The sequence below is a fragment of the Suhomyces tanzawaensis genome (assembly GCF_001661415.1).
Source record: "Suhomyces tanzawaensis NRRL Y-17324 unplaced genomic scaffold CANTAscaffold_6, whole genome shotgun sequence".
NCBI lineage: Eukaryota > Fungi > Ascomycota > Pichiomycetes > Serinales > Debaryomycetaceae > Suhomyces > Suhomyces tanzawaensis.
In genome coordinates, this window is record NW_017963641.1 from 281,002 (window position 1) to 300,174 (window position 19,173).

At 39.3% G+C, this 19,173-nt stretch overlaps 11 protein-coding genes and 1 non-coding gene across 12 annotated transcripts; 4 read left to right on the forward strand and 8 right to left on the reverse strand.

Annotated features, from left to right (window-relative positions):
* Positions 1–18: 18 nt before the first annotated feature.
* On the reverse strand, positions 19–1,152 carry FMT1 (methionyl-tRNA formyltransferase; the record flags this gene model as incomplete). Its single annotated transcript, XM_020206886.1, has 1 exon — positions 19–1,152. The coding sequence occupies one exon, from the start codon at positions 1,150–1,152 to the stop codon at positions 19–21; it is 1,134 nt and encodes a 377-aa protein (XP_020062924.1).
* A 135-nt stretch (positions 1,153–1,287) lies between these two features.
* CANTADRAFT_26852 (uncharacterized protein) lies at positions 1,288–4,087 on the reverse strand. The gene has a single exon (XM_020207910.1). The coding sequence runs from the start codon at positions 4,081–4,083 to the stop codon at positions 1,504–1,506; it is 2,580 nt and encodes an 859-aa protein (XP_020062925.1). The 5' UTR covers positions 4,084–4,087; the 3' UTR covers positions 1,288–1,503.
* On the forward strand, positions 1,300–1,458 carry CANTADRAFT_35971 (uncharacterized protein; the record flags this gene model as incomplete). The annotated part of the gene is made up of 1 exon (XM_020208661.1): positions 1,300–1,458. A coding segment is annotated over one exon (159 nt), but the record flags the coding sequence as incomplete, so codon positions are not given.
* A 229-nt stretch (positions 4,088–4,316) lies between the features above and the next one.
* Positions 4,317–6,737, forward strand: CWH41 (Cwh41p; the record flags this gene model as incomplete). Its single annotated transcript, XM_020211794.1, has 1 exon — positions 4,317–6,737. One exon carries the CDS (start codon positions 4,317–4,319, stop codon positions 6,735–6,737), a length of 2,421 nt encoding a protein of 806 aa, XP_020062927.1.
* Positions 6,738–6,766: 29 nt separating this feature from the next.
* On the reverse strand, positions 6,767–8,872 carry TRP5 (tryptophan synthase; the record flags this gene model as incomplete). The annotated part of the gene is made up of 1 exon (XM_020210275.1): positions 6,767–8,872. The coding sequence occupies one exon, from the start codon at positions 8,870–8,872 to the stop codon at positions 6,767–6,769; it is 2,106 nt and encodes a 701-aa protein (XP_020062928.1).
* A 496-nt stretch (positions 8,873–9,368) lies between these two features.
* Positions 9,369–9,806, reverse strand: MED3 (Med3p; the record flags this gene model as incomplete). Its single annotated transcript, XM_020210273.1, has 1 exon — positions 9,369–9,806. One exon carries the CDS (start codon positions 9,804–9,806, stop codon positions 9,369–9,371), a length of 438 nt encoding a protein of 145 aa, XP_020062929.1.
* Positions 9,807–10,097: 291 nt separating this feature from the next.
* On the reverse strand, positions 10,098–11,057 carry CANTADRAFT_54033 (uncharacterized protein; the record flags this gene model as incomplete). Its single annotated transcript, XM_020210277.1, has 1 exon — positions 10,098–11,057. One exon carries the CDS (start codon positions 11,055–11,057, stop codon positions 10,098–10,100), a length of 960 nt encoding a protein of 319 aa, XP_020062930.1.
* A 382-nt stretch (positions 11,058–11,439) lies between these two features.
* Positions 11,440–11,907, reverse strand: CMD1 (calmodulin; the record flags this gene model as incomplete). The annotated part of the gene is made up of 1 exon (XM_020210280.1): positions 11,440–11,907. One exon carries the CDS (start codon positions 11,905–11,907, stop codon positions 11,440–11,442), a length of 468 nt encoding a protein of 155 aa, XP_020062931.1.
* A 397-nt stretch (positions 11,908–12,304) lies between these two features.
* CANTADRAFT_42718 (deoxycytidyl transferase) lies at positions 12,305–15,532 on the forward strand (the record flags this gene model as incomplete). Its single annotated transcript, XM_020208921.1, has 2 exons — positions 12,305–12,541; positions 12,590–15,532. Coding segments are annotated over 2 exons (3,180 nt in total), but the record flags the coding sequence as incomplete, so codon positions are not given.
* A 78-nt stretch (positions 15,533–15,610) lies between these two features.
* On the forward strand, positions 15,611–16,867 carry HOS1 (histone deacetylase; the record flags this gene model as incomplete). Its single annotated transcript, XM_020210368.1, has 2 exons — positions 15,611–15,872; positions 15,972–16,867. 2 exons carry the CDS (start codon positions 15,611–15,613, stop codon positions 16,865–16,867), a joined length of 1,158 nt encoding a protein of 385 aa, XP_020062933.1.
* A 61-nt stretch (positions 16,868–16,928) lies between these two features.
* Positions 16,929–18,344, reverse strand: ALG1 (chitobiosyldiphosphodolichol beta-1,4 mannosyltransferase; the record flags this gene model as incomplete). Its single annotated transcript, XM_020206888.1, has 1 exon — positions 16,929–18,344. The coding sequence occupies one exon, from the start codon at positions 18,342–18,344 to the stop codon at positions 16,929–16,931; it is 1,416 nt and encodes a 471-aa protein (XP_020062934.1).
* A 437-nt stretch (positions 18,345–18,781) lies between these two features.
* On the reverse strand, positions 18,782–18,863 carry CANTADRAFT_t209. Its single transcript has one exon. It is a non-coding gene; the product is annotated as a tRNA-Ser (tRNA).
* Between the last annotated feature and the right edge of the window lie 310 nt (positions 18,864–19,173).

Sequence of the window (19,173 nt, forward strand, 5' to 3'; positions counted from 1 at the left end):
TGATTTACTATATAATTTTCACATTTTTTGCAAAAATGTATTAGAAGTTGAACCAGCCCTCTTCGTTAAAGCACTGGAAAACTTTTCTGGCAGCTCTTCATTGTAACATTGGAATGTAAGTTTCTGTATTGCTATAAAACCATCGATAGTTTTAACAATTATTCTTGGATTTGGGTGGTGTTCAATAGTGAAGTCGCCTTCACCTTTCAATGATTTCACTGTCTCCAGACTTAAATCTTTTATATCGACTTGTGAAATCTCACGAAAATTGACCTTTTGGAGTTCGTTAACATCAGCTTTCTTCCGTTTGATACAAACCTGTTTATAGGAAAATAATGTACCTAATGCTTTAGTTAAAGATATAATATGCAGAGTTGTATACTTCGACCACAAGATTTCAGCTCTTCCTGCAGGGATTTTAGCAGCTAAAGAAAACTCATACTTTTTCTGAGGAACCCGTTCCTTAGGAGAAAGATACATATCCTCAGATATTACCTTGATAAGCAAATTGGCGCCTATTCGTCCCAATTTGTATTGCAAAGAATCAAAGTTATCCTCGTGTTCTATCGGAATCTCTTCAGATTGGATTAAAATATCTCCTTTGTCAAATTTTGTTGGGTGTAATGTTTGAACTGTACATCCCGTGTAAGAGTCATTTTTCATCAATGCATATTGAAGTGGTGAAGAACCCGAATGCCTAGGAAGCAAAGAGGGATGTACGTTAATTCCACCATATTTACAGTTCTCAATGAATTTTTGAGGTATCAAGATACCGTAGGCTACTGCAATACTCAAATCAAACACAAATCTGTCATTGATGTTGGAAATTTCCTGCGCTGAGTCCGCTCTTATTATTTCTATCGAAGGGTTGTTTCTCAAAAGGTAAGTTGCTATTGGTAAGTCTTGGATTATTTTGCTTTTCCTTCCTCTGGATTTGATGCTTCGAGTTATAACATGTATCGACTCAATCTTCAGTGGGTGTTCTTTTTGAAACTTTAATAGTTTTTCAAGAGAATGAACACTAAACTCATCGGATCCAAAAAGTGCTATTCTAAGCTTTTCCGGTGATAAACTCAGGATATTCCTGAGTCTCACCCCGAAAACTCTCTTTGTTTGGCTAATAACATCCAATCTTGATAGAATGAACCGCATTAGATCATATCCTGTAGAATACTATGAGGAACTGATTTGAGTATTTACATGTCACGTGATGATTAGCACAAAATTTGGATTGATGGCCTGTTCAAACAATCAGCTGTGATGAACCAACAATCCCAATTTGGGTTATCTACAACCCTGAACAATAATCTTGTTACCGAACTTGCCAGGATTCTAAATGTTACCGAAATTGATGAATCTACTTTACAACTTTGCATAAAGTTGCTAGACTTGGGTATCGATCCTGAAACTTTGGCTCTCAAGATTAAGAGTGTTAATCAAGAAACACAAACTGCGTTGTTGTGAATTGAATATAATACAGTATAAATATGATACAAGAAATAACTATGCAAACCCTCCTTTCTTTTTCTTCTTTTTGTGCTTTGTCTGGCTTCCGATTTGAGAGGATTGGAATCTTTTCTGGGAACCTAATCGAGCAGAAGAAGGAATATGCTGGGTATTTTGTGTGTTTAGGGTCAATGAATCGCTTCCGAAATCATCTTGGGAGTAATTTTGAGATCGATATTGACTACCTGCTTGAGTTGGCAACGAACCACGTACTGACAATTGTGAGTTTTGGGTAAAGGTCTTTTTACGGCGGCCACTTGATTTTGATGTGGCCTGACTTCCAAGTTTGATAGAAGGTATGGAAGAGATAACGTTGGTATACTGTGTCTCAACTTGTGATTGTTCCGTTTCTGTATCGGCACTATCCCATTCCAGAATCAACTCCTTGACGCTGCTTGAAGCTTCTTCGAAAGATTTCTGGTAATTTGCCACAAAAATAGGTGTGAAAGTATCAGATTTTGCTTTGATGAGAGCGGAGCCAATTAAAACTGAAGCCTTCTGAAGATCGCTGAACTCATTGATCTCACATAATGACTGATTAGATAGAAATGTTGTCTTCAATGCAATATGTAAGTCTTCAATATTTTTGTTCTGCGTATCTTTATGGGATCGATCCTTGAATTTTGATCTGTTCAAGAAAGCACTGTTGATTAGACTAGATAAGCTGATTTGTTTTTGATCAAAAAATCTAGTTAATTGTTCTATCATTAGGTCAATTTCTGCTATATCGGACACGTTATAAGGAATATTCTCTGAAATGTCTAGTAATGAGAAGTAAGCGGGTAAAATGGACACATCTTCGGAATTCTTAAGTTTGAAGGCACCTTCACCCAATGAAAACGCATAGTTCTGAATCGCCTCAATTTGTTCGAACTCGGATTTGCTGTTATTGTTCAAGAGTGAGCTTATCAACTTTAATTGCTTGCTTGCAATCTGTGCGTCGTTTGCACCTGTAGAGGAAGAAAGCTCGTCTTCTAATTCTTTTGACCCTGCGCGAATGTATTCTGTCTTTAAAGAATTTATTCCAAGATTCTCGATTTCTGAAAAGGACACCATTGATAAACCTAATGAGGTTGTTAACTCGAACAAGCCAAATTTTCTGCAGATTAAATCATTTTCATCACCTATAACCAAGTCATCTTCAGATACTTTCTTCATTGATCGGTACATACCTTGATTCAATTCTGCCAATGTAATTTGTTGCACGTTTCCAAGTTTTGTGTTCCTCTTGATAAAGTAAGGATCCCGTAAGCTGTAAGGTCTATCATCATCAAATCCAAATGTATATACAAAGATCAACGGGTGCATTTGAGAATATATCAAACACTTGAAAATTCCCTCATCTAATTGACTTACACTCAACCTTAGCGTCGGGTCAGAATCATCAAGGAAGTGCTTCCAAGACATTATTCTTTCTACGCAATTCTTCAAATTGACCCATATTAACTCCTTGGACGTTAGTAAGAATCCGGATTCGGAAGTTCTGACAAAATCAATGATTTTTGACCATGTGTTGGAGGACACTATCTTTTTTGATGACCAAATTTTACCAAGTTTAATTTCTGTTATGCTTGAACGAGTTACAATCAACATTGTTTCAGGGTTGTAGGACCAACAGATTCGTTTCCAATTCGAGAGTTCCGAAGGGTCCTCAAGAATGAACTTTTCTGATCCCACGGGTGCCTCTAGTTTCATCATGTCAGTTGTATTCCTTACCGGTATTTTCCATATTCCAAAGTTTCCCTTAATATCAATCACTGTAAACAGTGTAAAGTCATAGGGATTAAAAGCCACATCGACGAAATCGAAACTCTTGAAATCCGCAGACAGTATTTGTGCTACCACATCAACTTCCAAATTTGAATTCCATGCTGAGGTAACATACGTGCCCGATCTAAAGCATTTCAATACATGAATCTTACCACTTGTCCTCACTAAGATAAGCGGCGAAACAAAGTAAGGCAGTACTGGTCCTATCTCTATTTGCTTGATCGATTCAGTGAAACTAAGTTGATATGGACATAACAAATCAGGCAACAGTATATCTGACTTCTTTTCATTTTGTAAATGAGTTACCTCAATCTGTTGTGGCTTTAAAATAGAAAGATTTAAAATATTTCCAGTTTCTCCGGTCACATATGCAGCAACTGTCTGCTCAAATTGATAATGTGAGCTTCTTGTTCGAGTACGAAACATTGTGAACAAATTTCCATAGCTTGGATCATATACCGAAGATGAAATTATGGAATTGGCCTCGACCATGCAAGAAGTCAATATATCACTTGGAACATAAATGCCAGGTACTGCTATCTTTCGTGAATTTCTCAACAAACTACCATTTTCAGTTGTTTCATACTCTTCATTAGAGTCATTTATGGGCTTTTGGCTCTGGACTAAATGTAAGGTAGATCCTGAGATTTCGTGTAGTTGAATGCCATCATCTTGATGCCTAGGGAAGTCAAAATGCACACTATCGCCATCTTTGAGAGCCAGACTATTCTTATTCAACAACGGCAAGCCATTACCATCCACTCCATAACTTAGCCTATTGCCTAACCCTTTTTTCTGGGGCCACATCGACAATAGTGCTTGCAATTCCTAGTAATACCCAGGCAGATTTTTTAGGTAGTCAAGCACATGACCTGTCACGTTATCAGATCTACGTTCAAACTGTTGCGTATTTGATTTACAGTACAAGCCTTAAGAACGACAAATACCAGGTACAATTGTCTGAGTTGTGTTTCAGACGAAGCTGCTAAGCAATGTACACGAGTTTTATCATAAAATGGATTGCTCTTTTGTCAATTTGTATGGCACTGCAAGTTAAGTTCGACTTGTACGAAGATGACCACGATTCAGATTCCTTAGCTCAATCGTATGAGAAACTTTCAGACGAGTCTTTATTATGGGGCCCTTATAGATCTGGTTTATATTTTGGTATCCGGCCAAGGATTCCAAAATCATTGCTTTCAGGACTCATGTGGTTTAGCGTTAATGACTACGAAGGTGTGGCAAACATAAAACATTCTTATGAACAAGCTGACAACATGCGGAAGGCAAATTGGATAAGTTATGATCCTAGAACTGGAGGAAGACAAGTAATTGATGATTTGGAGAACCACGTTACATTAGTAATTGATTTTGTCAAAAGTAGCGATGGTAAATCTTGGGGAGTAACTGTGAAATCAAAGCCTCATAAGGGATTTGAATCTTCCAAGATTTCATTTGTGTGGTATTCCGGCCTCGAAGGAGAGAGAAACGAGAATGGTGTCACTGAAAGGACTGGCCACATAAAGTTAGACAATCCGAAAGATTCGAGGGGATATGACGAGACAGTGAAGATACTGGGTGTATCAGAAGAATTGGGACTATTCGAAGTAGAGATAACTGATGGACCTTCTACGAACAAGCATCCAGAAGTTTCCCGGTTATTAGATCCTACTACTGATCCAACTAAGACCCACCACCTCTCTCTAGTAGTTCCTGATGATAATGTTTGGAGAGCAAAGGATATCTTCATGACCTTGTTGCAAGAATCTGTGAAAGATTTGATTGAGAGGTATGAGACTTTGGAGTATTTTCCTCCTGAGCAATCTTACTTACTAAGGGATCTCCAGGATTTTGAGGGTAATCTTCACTTCGTTCAAAAAACATACGAGGGTAGGGCTGAATTTGACATTTTCTTCAAGAGTTCGCTAACTCCGGCAACCGAACAAATAACTTCTGAGAATATTAGGTCCAAAGTTAAATCTGCAAAGAAGGAGTTTAATGAGAAGTTCAAAAGCTCGTTCCCATTGAGTGCACCATTTAACAACTCGAAGAAGCACGATTTATTCGCAAAGGAAATCATTTCTGGCTTACTAGGTGGATTATCATACTTTTACGGTGATCAATTAGTTGATAGAGAAACTGTTTTTGATGAAGATTCCTTTGAGTCTTACGAATTGCATGGAACCTTGGAAGGCCCTCGAGAGTTATTTACATTGGTTCCTTCCAGACCCTTTTTCCCTAGGGGTTTCTTATGGGATGAAGGCTTTCACTTATTGCCTTTGTTGGACTACGATTCAGATTTAGCATTGGATATAATGAAATCCTGGTTTAAGTTGATTGACGATAATGGGTGGATCGCACGGGAGCAAATTTTGGGACCAGAACTGAGGTCAAGAGTACCTGAACAATTTATAACGCAAAGTCCGGAGATTGTTAACCCTCCAACATTAATGCTTGCATTTACGTTCTTGTTAGAAAGTGTGCAAAACAATGAGATGGACATTCTTGATCCATCAAAGGTGGAGGACTCGGGCTCGTTTGAAGATGCGAGGGTTCTTGGTCTGACACTCGTGTCTAACCAAGAACTCTTAAAGAGTTACACGAAAGAATTGTATCCAAAATTAAAAGCATATTATGAAAACTTTCGTAAGTCTCAACAAGGCTATATTGCAGAGTTTAATAGAGGTGATAATAGAGAGGGTTATAGATGGAGGGGTAGGACATTGACACATTCCCTCGCCAGTGGTCTTGACGACTATCCTAGAGTACTTCCTGCAGACGTTGCGGAGTTGAATGTGGATTTGTTGTCTTGGATTGGGGTCATGACTAGATCGATGAAATACATCGCAGAAGTATCTGGCTTTACGGAAGATTTCCATCATTATCAAAATATCGAACTGGACATCATTCAGAATATTGAGCATCTTCACTGGTCTGAGGAAGAAAAAACATACTGTGATGTGTCTGTGGACGATGATGATGAAAATATCTATTTCTGTTCGAAGGGATACGTTTCTTTATTCCCATTCTTAACTAAAATGATCCCCAGCAATGACACGGAAAAGCTTACACATATTGTTGATCTGATATCGGATCCCGAGCAACTTTGGACTGATTTTGGTATCAGATCATTATCCAAGTCAGATGAATACTACAAAACGGGTGAAGACTATTGGAGGTCTCCGATTTGGATCAATATAAACTATCTTATTTTGGATAGTATGTATCACTACAAGTCTAGGCTACTTAGATCTAGTGACCAGGAGCTCAAGGACAAGTTATCAACAGCATACGAGCAATTAAGATTAAATTTGGTCAACAATATAGTCGATAAGTGGGAAGAAACTGGTTATGTTTGGGAACAGTATAATGATGAAACAGGAAGCTCGCAAGGAGCAAAGAACTTCTTAGGTTGGTCTTCTACAGTGATATTGATGATGAAAATGCCTGCAACTATTTAGTCCACTATATATAACGTATAAATTCACGCTTACTTCGAAGGATCGTCTTCAAATCTTAAATCCCAGTTAATCGAATCACCCAATTTTGGTAATACTTCAGCGACTGATTGCACATCCTTATCACCTCTTCCAGAAACATTGATAATGATATGTTCTTCCTTTGGTAAAGTCTTGGCCAATTCAACTGCTCCATAAATTGCGTGAGATGATTCCAAGGCTGGAATGATACCTTCCAACTGTGACAATAATCTGAAACCGTGTAAGGCTTGCGCATCAGTAGCAGCAATGAATTTGGCACGTCCAGTGCTCTTCCAGTATGCTAACTCAGGACCAACACCTGGGTAATCCAAACCAGCCGAGATAGAATGAGTGTCTTGGACTTGACCATCATAGTTTTGCAACACATAGGTTTTGACACCATGGAAAACACCTGGAATACCTTTGGACAAGGTTGCTGAATGACGTTCAGTGTCCAACCCATCACCAGCAGCTTCGACTCCAATCATTTGAACTTCAGTGTCATGTTCGAATGGAGAGAATAACCCAGTGGAGTTAGAGCCACCACCAACACAAGCAACGACATAGTTAGGCAACTTACCGTTGTTCAATTCCTTGAATTGCTCTTTAGCCTCATTACCAATGACACTTTGGAAAGTTCTCACCAAAGTAGGATAAGGATGAGGACCGATAGCAGATCCAACAACGTAATGGGTAGTTTGTAAGTGGGAGACCCAGAATCTGAAGGCTTCGGAAGTTGCATCTCTCAAAGTTTGTGTACCGTTAGTAACGGCAACAACTTTGGCACCTAAAATTCTCATTCTGAAGACATTTAAGGCTTGACGTCTAACATCTTCAGCACCCATGAAAACGGTACATTCCAATCCAAATTTGGCACAGGCAGTAGCAGTGGCGACACCATGTTGACCTGCACCAGTTTCGGCAATAATTTTAGTTTTACCCAATCTTTTGGCAATTAATACTTGGGCCAATGCATTATTGATCTTATGAGAACCGGTGTGGTTCAAGTCTTCTCTCTTCAACCAGATCTGGGCACCACCAGCATGTTCAGTTAATCTTTCAGCCTTGTGGAAAGATGAAGGTCTTCCGATATATGAGTATAAGGATCTGAACTCTTGCCAGAACAGTTCATCAGCAACAGCACTTTCAAACCCTCTTTCCAATTCAGCTAAACAAGTGTGTAAAGCCTCTGGGACATATTGACCCCCAAAGTCCCCAAATCTTGGTTCATATTTGTGAGATTCGTTAAAGTCAGGTTCGTCAGTTTTGACCAAGTTGGATAAATTTGATTTCGTATCTCTCTCTGGGGCCTTACCAGCGTAATCTTCTCCCAAAATGGATCTAACAAACTTGAAGGCAGCTTCGCCTCTTTCACCCTCTTTAGCATCGCCGACAGTGGTAATGAGCTTTGAACCAATAACAACACCATCAGCGGATTCACCCACGTTCAAAAAGTGTTCTCTAGTAGAAACCCCGAAACCAACGGCAATAGGGGTATCGGGCACATACTTCTTAACTCTGGCGCATAACTCTCCAATACCCAGTTCAATTACTGCCAAGGAACCAGTTGGGGCCATTCTTGAGACCACATATATAAATGAGTCTGCAATCTTACCTAAAATCTCCAATCTCTCGTTGGTTGTAGCTGGAGCAACCAAAGGAACGTATGATAACCCGTGCTTAGTACAAGTCGATCTGAACTTCAAAGCTTCCTCAGGTGGCAAATCAACGACAATGAAACCATCAGCTCCAGCTTTAGCAGCATCTTCAATCATTTTTTCCTCCCCATAAGTCAACATTGGGTTGTAGTAACCCATCAAGATGATTGGAATGGTAATACCTTGGGCTCTAGCTTTTGTCACTAATTCTAAACATTTGATAACATCCACGCCATTACTCAAGGCGACATTATTGGAAACTTGGATAGTTGGACCATCAGCGATAGGGTCAGTAAAAGGAACACCTAATTCAACAATATCGACACCTCCTCTTTGCATACCTTCCAAGATTGGCAAGGTGTCTTCAACAGTGGGGTAACCTGCGGTAATGAAGTTGATCAAAGCATTACGCTTCTCTCTCTTACACCTCTCGAATGTTTCTTTTAATGCTGCAGACATATTCTGATATGGACAGTTTATGAACTTTTCAACGTGATATCTTTTGAATATTTCGCGGACGTACTGAACAATTATATAGACCAGCGAAATGAGTCAGTTCAGGGTAACCCCACGATGAGATATCACGAATTACAGACAGCAAGAGTTATGACGCTGCAAGTCCCAAGTGAAGCACATCAATGATATACGGTGCTACCGATGATAGTGTAATAGGCACTTTTTTATAAGAACTGATGTAAATTGGATTCGAAAAATCGTAGAGAAATCGAAATTGAGGCAACTCCACATTTGAACATGTTGGCGTTCAGAGTGTTTACCTAAAATGCTACCAGGAAACTATTTGATTTGTAGAATTACTACTTTGAACTACTGTATAGCTGACTCAGTACCAAAAATCGAAAACTGGGGTACCCCATATGAATGTTGGTTATACCCCGGAAAATGAAACCAACATAACCCTTCGCTAATATGCTATGCTAGCATAAAAATATTGACCCTACTTAGCCTTGATGTTACCAGCCTTGAAACCAGCCTGTGTTATCTTACCATTAGAGTTGCTTCTTTTGGTCTTTGCACCGACAGTCTTGCTTGGACTGTTGGCGGAGCCTTGTGAACCATTTTGATTAAGGATTTCCACCTCATGTCCCAATTTTATCTGGGCAAGGTTGATTATAGGTAGTAACTTATTGTATTGAATGCAGTATTCTTTGATGCTATTTTGTACTGTCTTTAGTCTCAGCAAGACAACCGTATAGTATTCTTGTTGGCTTTGATTTTGTGGGATGGTAGCAAGAGCTTTTACAAATAGAGACATATCATTCCTCAAGATGTTAATCTCTAGCTTCAAGCGGTCCAACTCATTATATATCAAAGTGGGGTCTATCTTTCCTGACGTAACATCATCAATCCTGATTGGATCTGGTAACTTTTCCATAGTATGCTGAAAATAGATTGAACTGGATGGTTGTATAACGATGTATGACTTAAGTTTAGATTGCACGCACTCTCAAGCGATTAGGGTGCTTATATCTGTATATGAGTTCACTCTCCAGTAAATTGATCGAAGTTCTGGTACTGTTTTAAAAAAAGACCACATAAGCAGTGTGCGCGCGTTCACTATATAAATTCTAGAGTGTTTATGGGCCCAACTATTTAAGACCATACTATTTTAGCGACCAGAGTGCTACATACGTAATCTCTATATCCTTAACATTCACGCCACAATTCATCGCCTCCGTTCCCTAATGACAATATTAGTGGCCTCATGCTTCCATTTAACATCATATTCCCGCACCAAAGACTGCCAGTCCAATCCATTTGGAAGACTCGCCTCCAAATCCTGCAAATCGTAGTTGTAGAAAGAACTACCAATTCTCTGTATCATGGTTCGTACCATTTCTGACAAACCGTATTGCATTAACCTAAATCTTGAAGTATCGGATTCTTTGTTATAAAATCTAATCCAGTTGTAATAGTCTTTATGAATCCAACACTTCAACATCAGTAATACCTCCACGCCTGGGGTGTACTTGAAATAATAAGCTAGAGCATTGGTGTTGTCATTGTTGAAATGTGATAAATGGATTATCAATAGAGTGGATATTTCAATTATCTCGTCCCTGTCCAACAATTCCAGATCAAGTAGAAACATTATACTAGGCAAATATGTATGGTAATGGCCGACCATAGTGCTCACCCTAATTGAGAATAAGTACACTTTCTTGGTAAATGCATTGGCAGGTAGATGCAAGAGAGCTTCTCTCAACTTCCTGAGGGACCTAAGTATAGAGTCGACATCCGCAGTCTCTTTACCAGAATCACCATTAGAGCTTAACTCTTGAACATCTGTATCTTTTACAAGCATCGGAAGACTCAGCGCTAAGGATGAGACCGATGTAGAGTCACAATATTTGATGAATTGCTGTAGTATCTGATTGAAGAAGTCTTCTCTTTCCTTGGCACTCTTTTGTAAGCGTGAGTCCTCTCCTCTACTGACGTATCCATAAGTGTTAGAACGGTTACCCTCCATGTTAGAAAATCTGGCCCTCCTTTTCTCAGAAAGTTCATCTGAGTTCTCAGTGAATAAGCCGATGGGGGGCCTTGTTGATGTCTTTTCATTGGAATTAGATGATCTATCTCGATGACTTTCCCGGCCCCTTGGGGACCATGTTCCTCCTCTCTCCATCCTGTTGCCTCTACCCCTGCTCCACCCACCGCCTCTCTGCTGGCTATTCCTTCTACTAGTTGGGACTTGAGCATCTGTCTCTAAACCATCCGATTGATCATTCTCACTTCTCTTTTGTCTGCTGTCTCTAGGTTGAGTCCTTTTATCTTTATGGTCTACCACCATGGAGTCTCAAAATCACAAACAAAAATTGAGGAGCCTACAGAATTACATTTATAGCAAAGATTGGTGAGGACAATTTTAAATCTCGCTCTATACCTTCAAAATGGATCACTTTACTCTGGTATTACTGAAGATATAAATTAGCATATAAACAAAACTAACGAGCTAGTCATAAGGTAGGATTGTGAGATGATGGAACATTATGAAGATGACCTAAAACTTACTTGGCAGCTAACAATTGGGTGAACTCTTGGATGTCAATTTCTCCATCGTTGTTTGTATCGGCTTCCTTGATCATTTGATCAACATCAGCGTCGGATAACTTTTCTCCAATGGAAGTCAACACATGTCTTAATTCAGCAGCACTGATTTTACCATCTCCGTTTCTGTCGAACACCTTGAAAGCTTCAGCAATTTCAGCTTCAGAGTCGGTATCCTTCATCTTTCTGGCCATCATGGTCAAGAATTCTGGGAAGTCAATAGATCCATCACTGTTGACATCAACTTCGTTTATCATGTCAGTAAGTTCACTTTCAGATGGGTTTTGACCCAAAGATCTCATGACGGTACCCAATTCCTTGGTTGTGATCTTTCCATCGCTATCCTTGTCAAACAAAGAGAATGCTTCTTTGAACTCGGCGATTTGCTTTTCGGATAATTTTTCAGCCTTGGTGTTAGTATTAAACATAGTTGATGGTGAAAAGGAAGAAACGAATACGAGCAAGATTTGAATTTCCCGTGTTGATTGTTATTGTAAAGATTCTTGCGGTCATTCTCGCCTAATGGTATTTCCAAATTTAGAATGGTATCAATTAACTAACCGGCTAATATATAGATCTCCATTCCTCATTTCACTTCACTTCTCATTTCACAACACGGTACAGAAGACCAATGTGCATTGCTCGTATGTTGTACGTACCATCTTTGGTTTATTGTAGTCAGTTAGAAGACACGATTTATGTTTTGATCGGCTGGAATCACTTTCCATGTGATTAGTACACGACCACACCTCATGATAGAGGCAAAAATGCACGCTTCAGCTGCAAACCATAATGGATGCGCCCTAGATGGCAGATCAAGACGAAAATGCGTTACTAGATAAACTGATAGAATATAGGAGCTTTCTCAGGTCACTAGATAATGAGCTGTTCATATCACACGTCAAACAGGTCCAACTTCTGCAAGATAATTACAAGAAGTCTGATTCCTTTGAGTTGCCTGCCCCAAAGGGGATCTCAACTCCTCTCAACTCATCCAACCATTTAATTAGCCTGTTGAGCTCTGATCCCTTCAATGACGGATTGGATGAAGTACTATTAAATGTTGGGTTAAATACAGACAAAGTAGACAATCTAAATGAGAAGATTGAGGTCCAACAGAGTCTGACTGCTAAAAATGGTTCATACGTTTCTGATGATCTGAATGATCTGACGGACGAAGATAGCGTGGGGATTATCCACGAGTTTGGTGATTACTCCACTTACTTTCATAATAAGCATCTCAAGCAACAGAAAGCTGACGAAGAATACGTACGGTGGAACAAGAAAAGAAGAGGGAGTCAAGATGATTTGACACCTATTTTTGAAGGATGTATAATTCACGTGAATGGACACACAACTCCTTCGATCAATGAGATACACCGTCTCGTTATCTCATATGGGGGGAAATTCATCAGCTACTTGACTAACAAAGGAGCAGCTACCCATATAATTTGTGATAAATTGACTCCACGGAAGAGAATTGAGTACAAGAACTACAAAGTTGTGCGGGCACAATGGATTGTAGACTCTGTCTCAAAAAATCGGCTACTTGACTGGCAAAATTACCGCTTGATTGAGGAAATTGAATATGGTCAGAAAAGACTTGATTTTGCAGCAAAAGTAGATGCTGAGAGCCTGGACGATGATCTTCCACTAATGACTCAACATGAGCCTGAAAATGAATTAAGCCAAACTAGTGATGACAATCATCTTGCCGAGCACCTTCCCAAAGATAATTCGAAAGATGGCAAAATCATGGATGCTAAGAATCCAGAATTTTTGAAGCATTTCTTTGCTAATTCCAGACTCCACCATCTCAGCACTTGGAAGGCCGATCTTCGCTTGAAATTTTTGAAAAGGATTGTAAAAGAAAAGAAAATAAAGACTAATATACTGGAAAAGAAGATGATACTACATATCGATTTCGACTGTTTTTTTGCAACAGCATCTTGCCTCAACTTTCCGAATTTGAATATAAACACAGATCCTATTGCTGTTACACATGGTGGTAGAACTTCAGATGTTGCCAGCTGTAATTATGTTGCAAGAAGTTATGGTGTTAGGAACGGCATGTGGATGGGCCGTGCAAAAGATTTGTGCCCTGAAATCAAAACATTGCCCTATGACTTTGATTCATATGAAAAGCACTCCAATGAGTTCTACAATTATTTACTCTCTTACGATATTTTTGATTCTATATTTCCTGTTCTGATAGATGAAGCTTTGGTGGATATATCAACATTTGCACTTTTGCCATCGGAAGATCCAACTCAAAGCATTGTGGAACTATGTCGCAAAATAAGAGCGGATGTATTTAAGCTTACCAGTTGTACTGTCAGTGTTGGAGCATCGCATAATGTGCTTTTGGCTAAGCTTGCTCTCAAGAAAGCTAAACCAGATAATCAACTAATCCTAAACGAAAACATTGCAGAATTTCTTAAATCTACTCGCGTGCAAGATCTTCCAGGTATCGGTCGAAAAATCAAAGAAAAGCTTCTAGCACAACTTCATAAGTCCAGCAACGATGAACCAGTTATCGAAGATTTGCTAAATTTTGACAAGCTGAAGTTAATGAAAATATTTGGGTCCAAAACTGGGTCCAAATTGTTTGAGTATGCAAGAGGAATTGATCATACGAGTATCGCAATTGATACAAGTAGTCCTGAATCCTTGTTGGGGAGGAAATCAATTTCTGTTGATGTTAATTTTGGGATACGGTTCGATTCTGTTGAACAAGTTGAAGTCTTCTTGATGAGAATTTCGAAGGAGCTCTATTCCAGACTAATCTCATTAGGAATTTGTGGTTCTCACCTCACTTTGAGACTAGCAAAAAGGGCACCTGGTGCACCTATTAATCCTGAGAAATATCTCGGAATGGGTATTTGTGAGTTTATCTCTAAGTCATCCCGACTCGGAGTTGCCACGAATGACTGGGGTATAATAGGTTCTGAGGCTAAGGCGTTATATAGAATGATCAATACCCCGGTTAAGGATTTAAGAGGTATATCATTAACAATTACAAAATTGGAAGATGTTGATGCAATCAAGAAAAGCAGACAATCAAGACTTCAGTTTACAACAGCATCTGTGCTTGAAAAGAATGAAGATACCAGAAGTGAACTAAATGATGCTAATAAACCTATCCGTTCTCCAGTTTTAGGAGCTCCTAATGTGAAAAGGCCATCTCTGGATACGGTCCAAGGGCAAATTGATGTACCGGATGATCCCAACATTGATTGGGAGGTCTTTAATTCATTACCATGGGATATAAGAAGAGAGATCAAGCGTGAATTAGAACGTCGTCATTTAGGACCGTCTAGATTACCGTCTCCCATAAAACCTCGAGGCAAATTCAAGGAAGGTAAAGGTTTCTTGCAGCAGTTAATACCTTCACAATCGAACTCGATTCCCAAATATGTCAGAGTAATTGAGACTCCCAATAGATCCCCAAGTAAGTCCCCTTCAAAACGACAACGAACTTCAGCACTGCCAGTGAAACAGTCGAAAGAGAACTCTTACAACGAGTCTGATTCATACTCTAATACAATCTTGAATGAACTTCCTTCTTCTATAAGAGAAGAAGTTCTCAAAGATATAGAATACAAAAAGAAGATCAAGAAGTTTGATCTAGTTCCATTGAGGGACAAGGTTGCTGCAAAGTATGAGGAGCATATGCCTTCAACAGATTCCGTTACCTTAAAATGGTTAAATCAACAAGAGAAACGGAATCCAATACCTCATTTTCTCAACAAGGAGGCCACTTTTGAACAAATGAAGTTTAACATTGATAATTGGATAAGAACTTCTTTGCTGCAACAGGGTCCTCATAGGGATGATGTATCTGCCTTTTTAGGGTACGTTTTTTCTCTATTGAAAAGCGGCAATTGCACTAGGGGACTTCTATTAATAGAGCACATAAAGAAAGTGCTCTCATTTCACGAAGCGGTAAACAATGTTAGTCAAGTATCCGAGTCAAAGCTCTTCGTAACGGAAGGTATCAAGGATTGGCAGCATTGTTTAAATCTGATAATGATTCCCCAGATCAATACCTACAGACTCAAAATAGAACACAAAGAGGACTCTCACGCGGTCAACACAGGATCAGTTCCCCGTTAACCAAGTATTCTAGCCATGTCAGGCCCGGAGCCAGAAGTGAAGAGAAAAGTTTGGATTACCAGCGATGAGTTCGCCAAGCTAGTTGACTTGCTCCCTTCCAATATCGGAAGGCAATCGCTCGTGATGTCTTTGATCAAGGCGTTCGGACTCCACTTGAAGTGTGAAAGTACCATAAGCATTCCTATGATCCATCGAAGTGAACTAGAGTCATATCATGATAGCAATTTCATAGATTGTCTTTTTCGGAATAGGCCAAACCTAGATCTTCAAGCTGAAGGTACAGACGAACTTTTAAGCATCATTAGCCCATACAAAGGCACCAAGCCTGCTGGGATAGACACGGAAGCAAGCGACACCGATACCTCCGACTTTGAAGATGAAGATAAGATCAGCGATCAGGACTTATGTGAGCAATATGGGCTTCTGTATGACTGCTATCCCTTTCCCTTCATGCGGGAATATGTTAAAATTGTAGCATCTTCAACTATAGCATCTGCAAAGACTCTAATACGAGAGAGATCCGAGAAGCATCAAAATGTGGTTATTAATTGGTATGGTGGCAGACATCATTGCTTCAAGAGAAAGGCTGCTGGCTTCTGCTACGTCAACGATATTGTTTTAGGTATTCTGCATCTACGAAAAAGTTTCGGCAAAGTATTTTACCTTGACCTTGACTTGCACCATGGCGATGGGGTGGAGAATGCTTACCAATTTTCCAAGAATGTTCTGACTTGTTCTATTCACCGGTATGACTTAGGGTTTTACCCCGGTACTGGTTCGCTAGAGTCATCCACATTAGGTAAGTACAACATACCAACGAAAAAGGGTTTGAGTGATAAGAGTTTGATGCAAATTGTCGAAGAGATTGTTCTACCTATAGTATTGAAGTTTAAACCAGATGTAGTGGTAATTCAATCAGGGTGTGATGGCTTGGGTACAGATAGTCATGGAGAATGGAATTTGACTATCAAAGGTTTCACTTCGGTTGTAGAAAAATTAATGCAAGCATTGTCTCCAATTCCTATCTTGGTACTAGGTGGTGGAGGATATAACCACATAGAAACTGCAAAATGCTGGACATATCTAACAAGAAATGTACTTCAGGTCCAAGAGGAATGGGATCTAATTCCTGAACACACAATGCTAGATTCATATGAGAGCAGTGGCTTCCAATTTTGGACTTCTGAAAACGAAGCCCCTAAAAGAATGAAAGATGAGAATACAAACGGTTATTTGAGAGGATTAAGGGAATCATTGCTAGCAATTATATAAGATACATCGATAATATACATGGACTTGGGTAAAATCTGGGTAGAACATTTGATGGCCTAGATCAAGAGCTCTCATACTCGAATCTTTGGCCCATAACTTCTTTCCAATTGTCATCCCATCTTCGTTTACTCTCCACCAATGCCCCTTCTTTGAGTGTCCGCAACAAGTCTTGATTAGTGAAAGCCTTTGAAATTAATCTATAGATCTCCCCTGCTTGGTCAAGACTTTTTTCGTTGTCCCCTGTCACCAATCCATTGATGCCGTCTTTCACCAATTCTCCAATAGCGGGAAAATTCAATGAGACCACTGGAACTCCACACCCGAAGAAATCAACAATTTTCATTGGCAAGTCAATCCCACTTGAGGAAGTGTGTAACGAAACTGCAAGATCTGCCATTGATAAAATAATTGGATAATCCTCTGATGACAACCAACCTGACCTTATCACAATATTTTTGGTGAAACCAAGATTTTGAGCTTTCGCCAAAAATTGTTGCTTTAATGGTCCCTTTCCAGTAACAATCAAAAGAATAGGAGGCAATTTGAGTGCAACATCTGAGTCATACTTCACCAAAGCATCTAACAAAATATTGAAATCCTCATCTGGAGTAAATGAAGTTGCTGTCACCAAAATTTTGTAGTCTCTGATATTATCGATTCCTCCAAAAATTTCGTGATTTCTGAATACTTCTTCTTTCGTGATATTCAAATTCTCGAAAGGTTCGAACTGTTCAGCGGGCCTATCGTGAAGAGTCAAAATTGTGCTCCTTTTGAAACCAAACTCCTCAACTAAAAATTGCTTCATTTGTGCAGTTACGGTGATGTTCACGTCTGCAAACCTTCCAAGAAATTTTTCGTAAAATTTAATCAATTTGACCACTGGATGACTCAAATTTCTATAACGAAGGTTCATAATTGTATAATTGAGATTGTGCCAGTCTATAATCAATTTTGTATTCTTGCTGAATATCTTAATCACAATTATAGCAACCAATAGAATTGGAATCGAAGGAGGATTTTGTATCATGATGAAATCTGATCCACGGAAGTCAAGGCATAGTTGAAAAAGTTGATATAATTGCAAAAGTAACTTTTGCAATGCAAATAACAAGTAAGGTAAATCTGAATTATTCTTAATTGGTTCAATATCATGAATTTCAACATTGGGATCATCGAGTAAATCCACGGGTGGTTGAGTCTCCACGTACCCCGACAAATTGACGTAATAGTCAAGTTTTGAAAATGATCTTGCGTGATAGCACATCCGAGGTGAGTGGCCTATGTCCCCCAATACGAAGATAGAAATTGTTCTCTTCTTACCTGTGTAGGTTCCCTTCGTGTTAAAATAGGGTAATATCTTGTATGCAATTACAGGGAGACACAAGTAAATCCCGAGAAGCCACCATACCCATGGGCCTGTGTAGTAGAAAAGGTGGTCGAAACCTTTATATTTGATAATGTGATCAATGTTAACCATGATCAATTGAATTCAGGTGGTCGATACGTGTTCAGCTCTCTCTGTATTTTCAGTCTCAACTGTCCTCCAACAGCAAGAATGCTATTTTCTTCAAAAGTATGTAGCAATCTGCCAAATAGTCTAATTCCCTAATGCAAGTAAGCACTTCGGTACTTGTCTCTATTTCACCGTTGAGATAAATGATAGTGGCAACCACATGCAACTCTGAAAGCTTTTGTTCTCGCTAGACGAAATGCGACGCAACGCTCGATTCGTCTGTCTGGTAAGATAATTTCTTTTTCTCTTTCAAAATTCAGGCTTACGCCCAATTTCTAACGGACGGTTGGATGGAGAAGTGTCTCAATTCAACCAGTGCCAGTAGGGTATAAAAAATGGTAATTTTGATGTACCAATGGTAACTGTGGCTTTTAACCATAACAAACCAAAAAAAAAATTAACGACAACTGCAGGACTCGAACCTGCGCGGGCATAGCCCAAAAGATTTCAAGTCTTTCTCCTTAACCGCTCGGACAAGTTGCCTTATTCTAAGGAAAATTGTGCAATATATTATACTAGTTATCTAGGTTTAAACAAAAAAACAGGGTTCTTCCCTTTTCAGCAAGCTTTAGGGATCAAAATTCCCAATAGCATTATTTGAATACAAAACAATGTCGCATGTTGCTCAAAAATCATCAAAAATAATATTTACCCAAATTATCGATTACGGTTTGACCGTAATTTATATCCATGTATCCCCAAGTGAGCAAGAAGGGGACGCGACACTTGATACAAGGTGTCAACTAACATTATTTGCTCCATAACGGTGCCCCATGTCGAGTATCAAGATGCA

Bases quoted from the DNA above. Each gene is read 5' to 3' on its own strand.
- CANTADRAFT_26852 (XM_020207910.1), bottom strand. From the start codon at position 4,083: ATGTGGCCCCAGAAAAAAGGGTTAGGCAATAGGCTAAGTTATGGAGTG.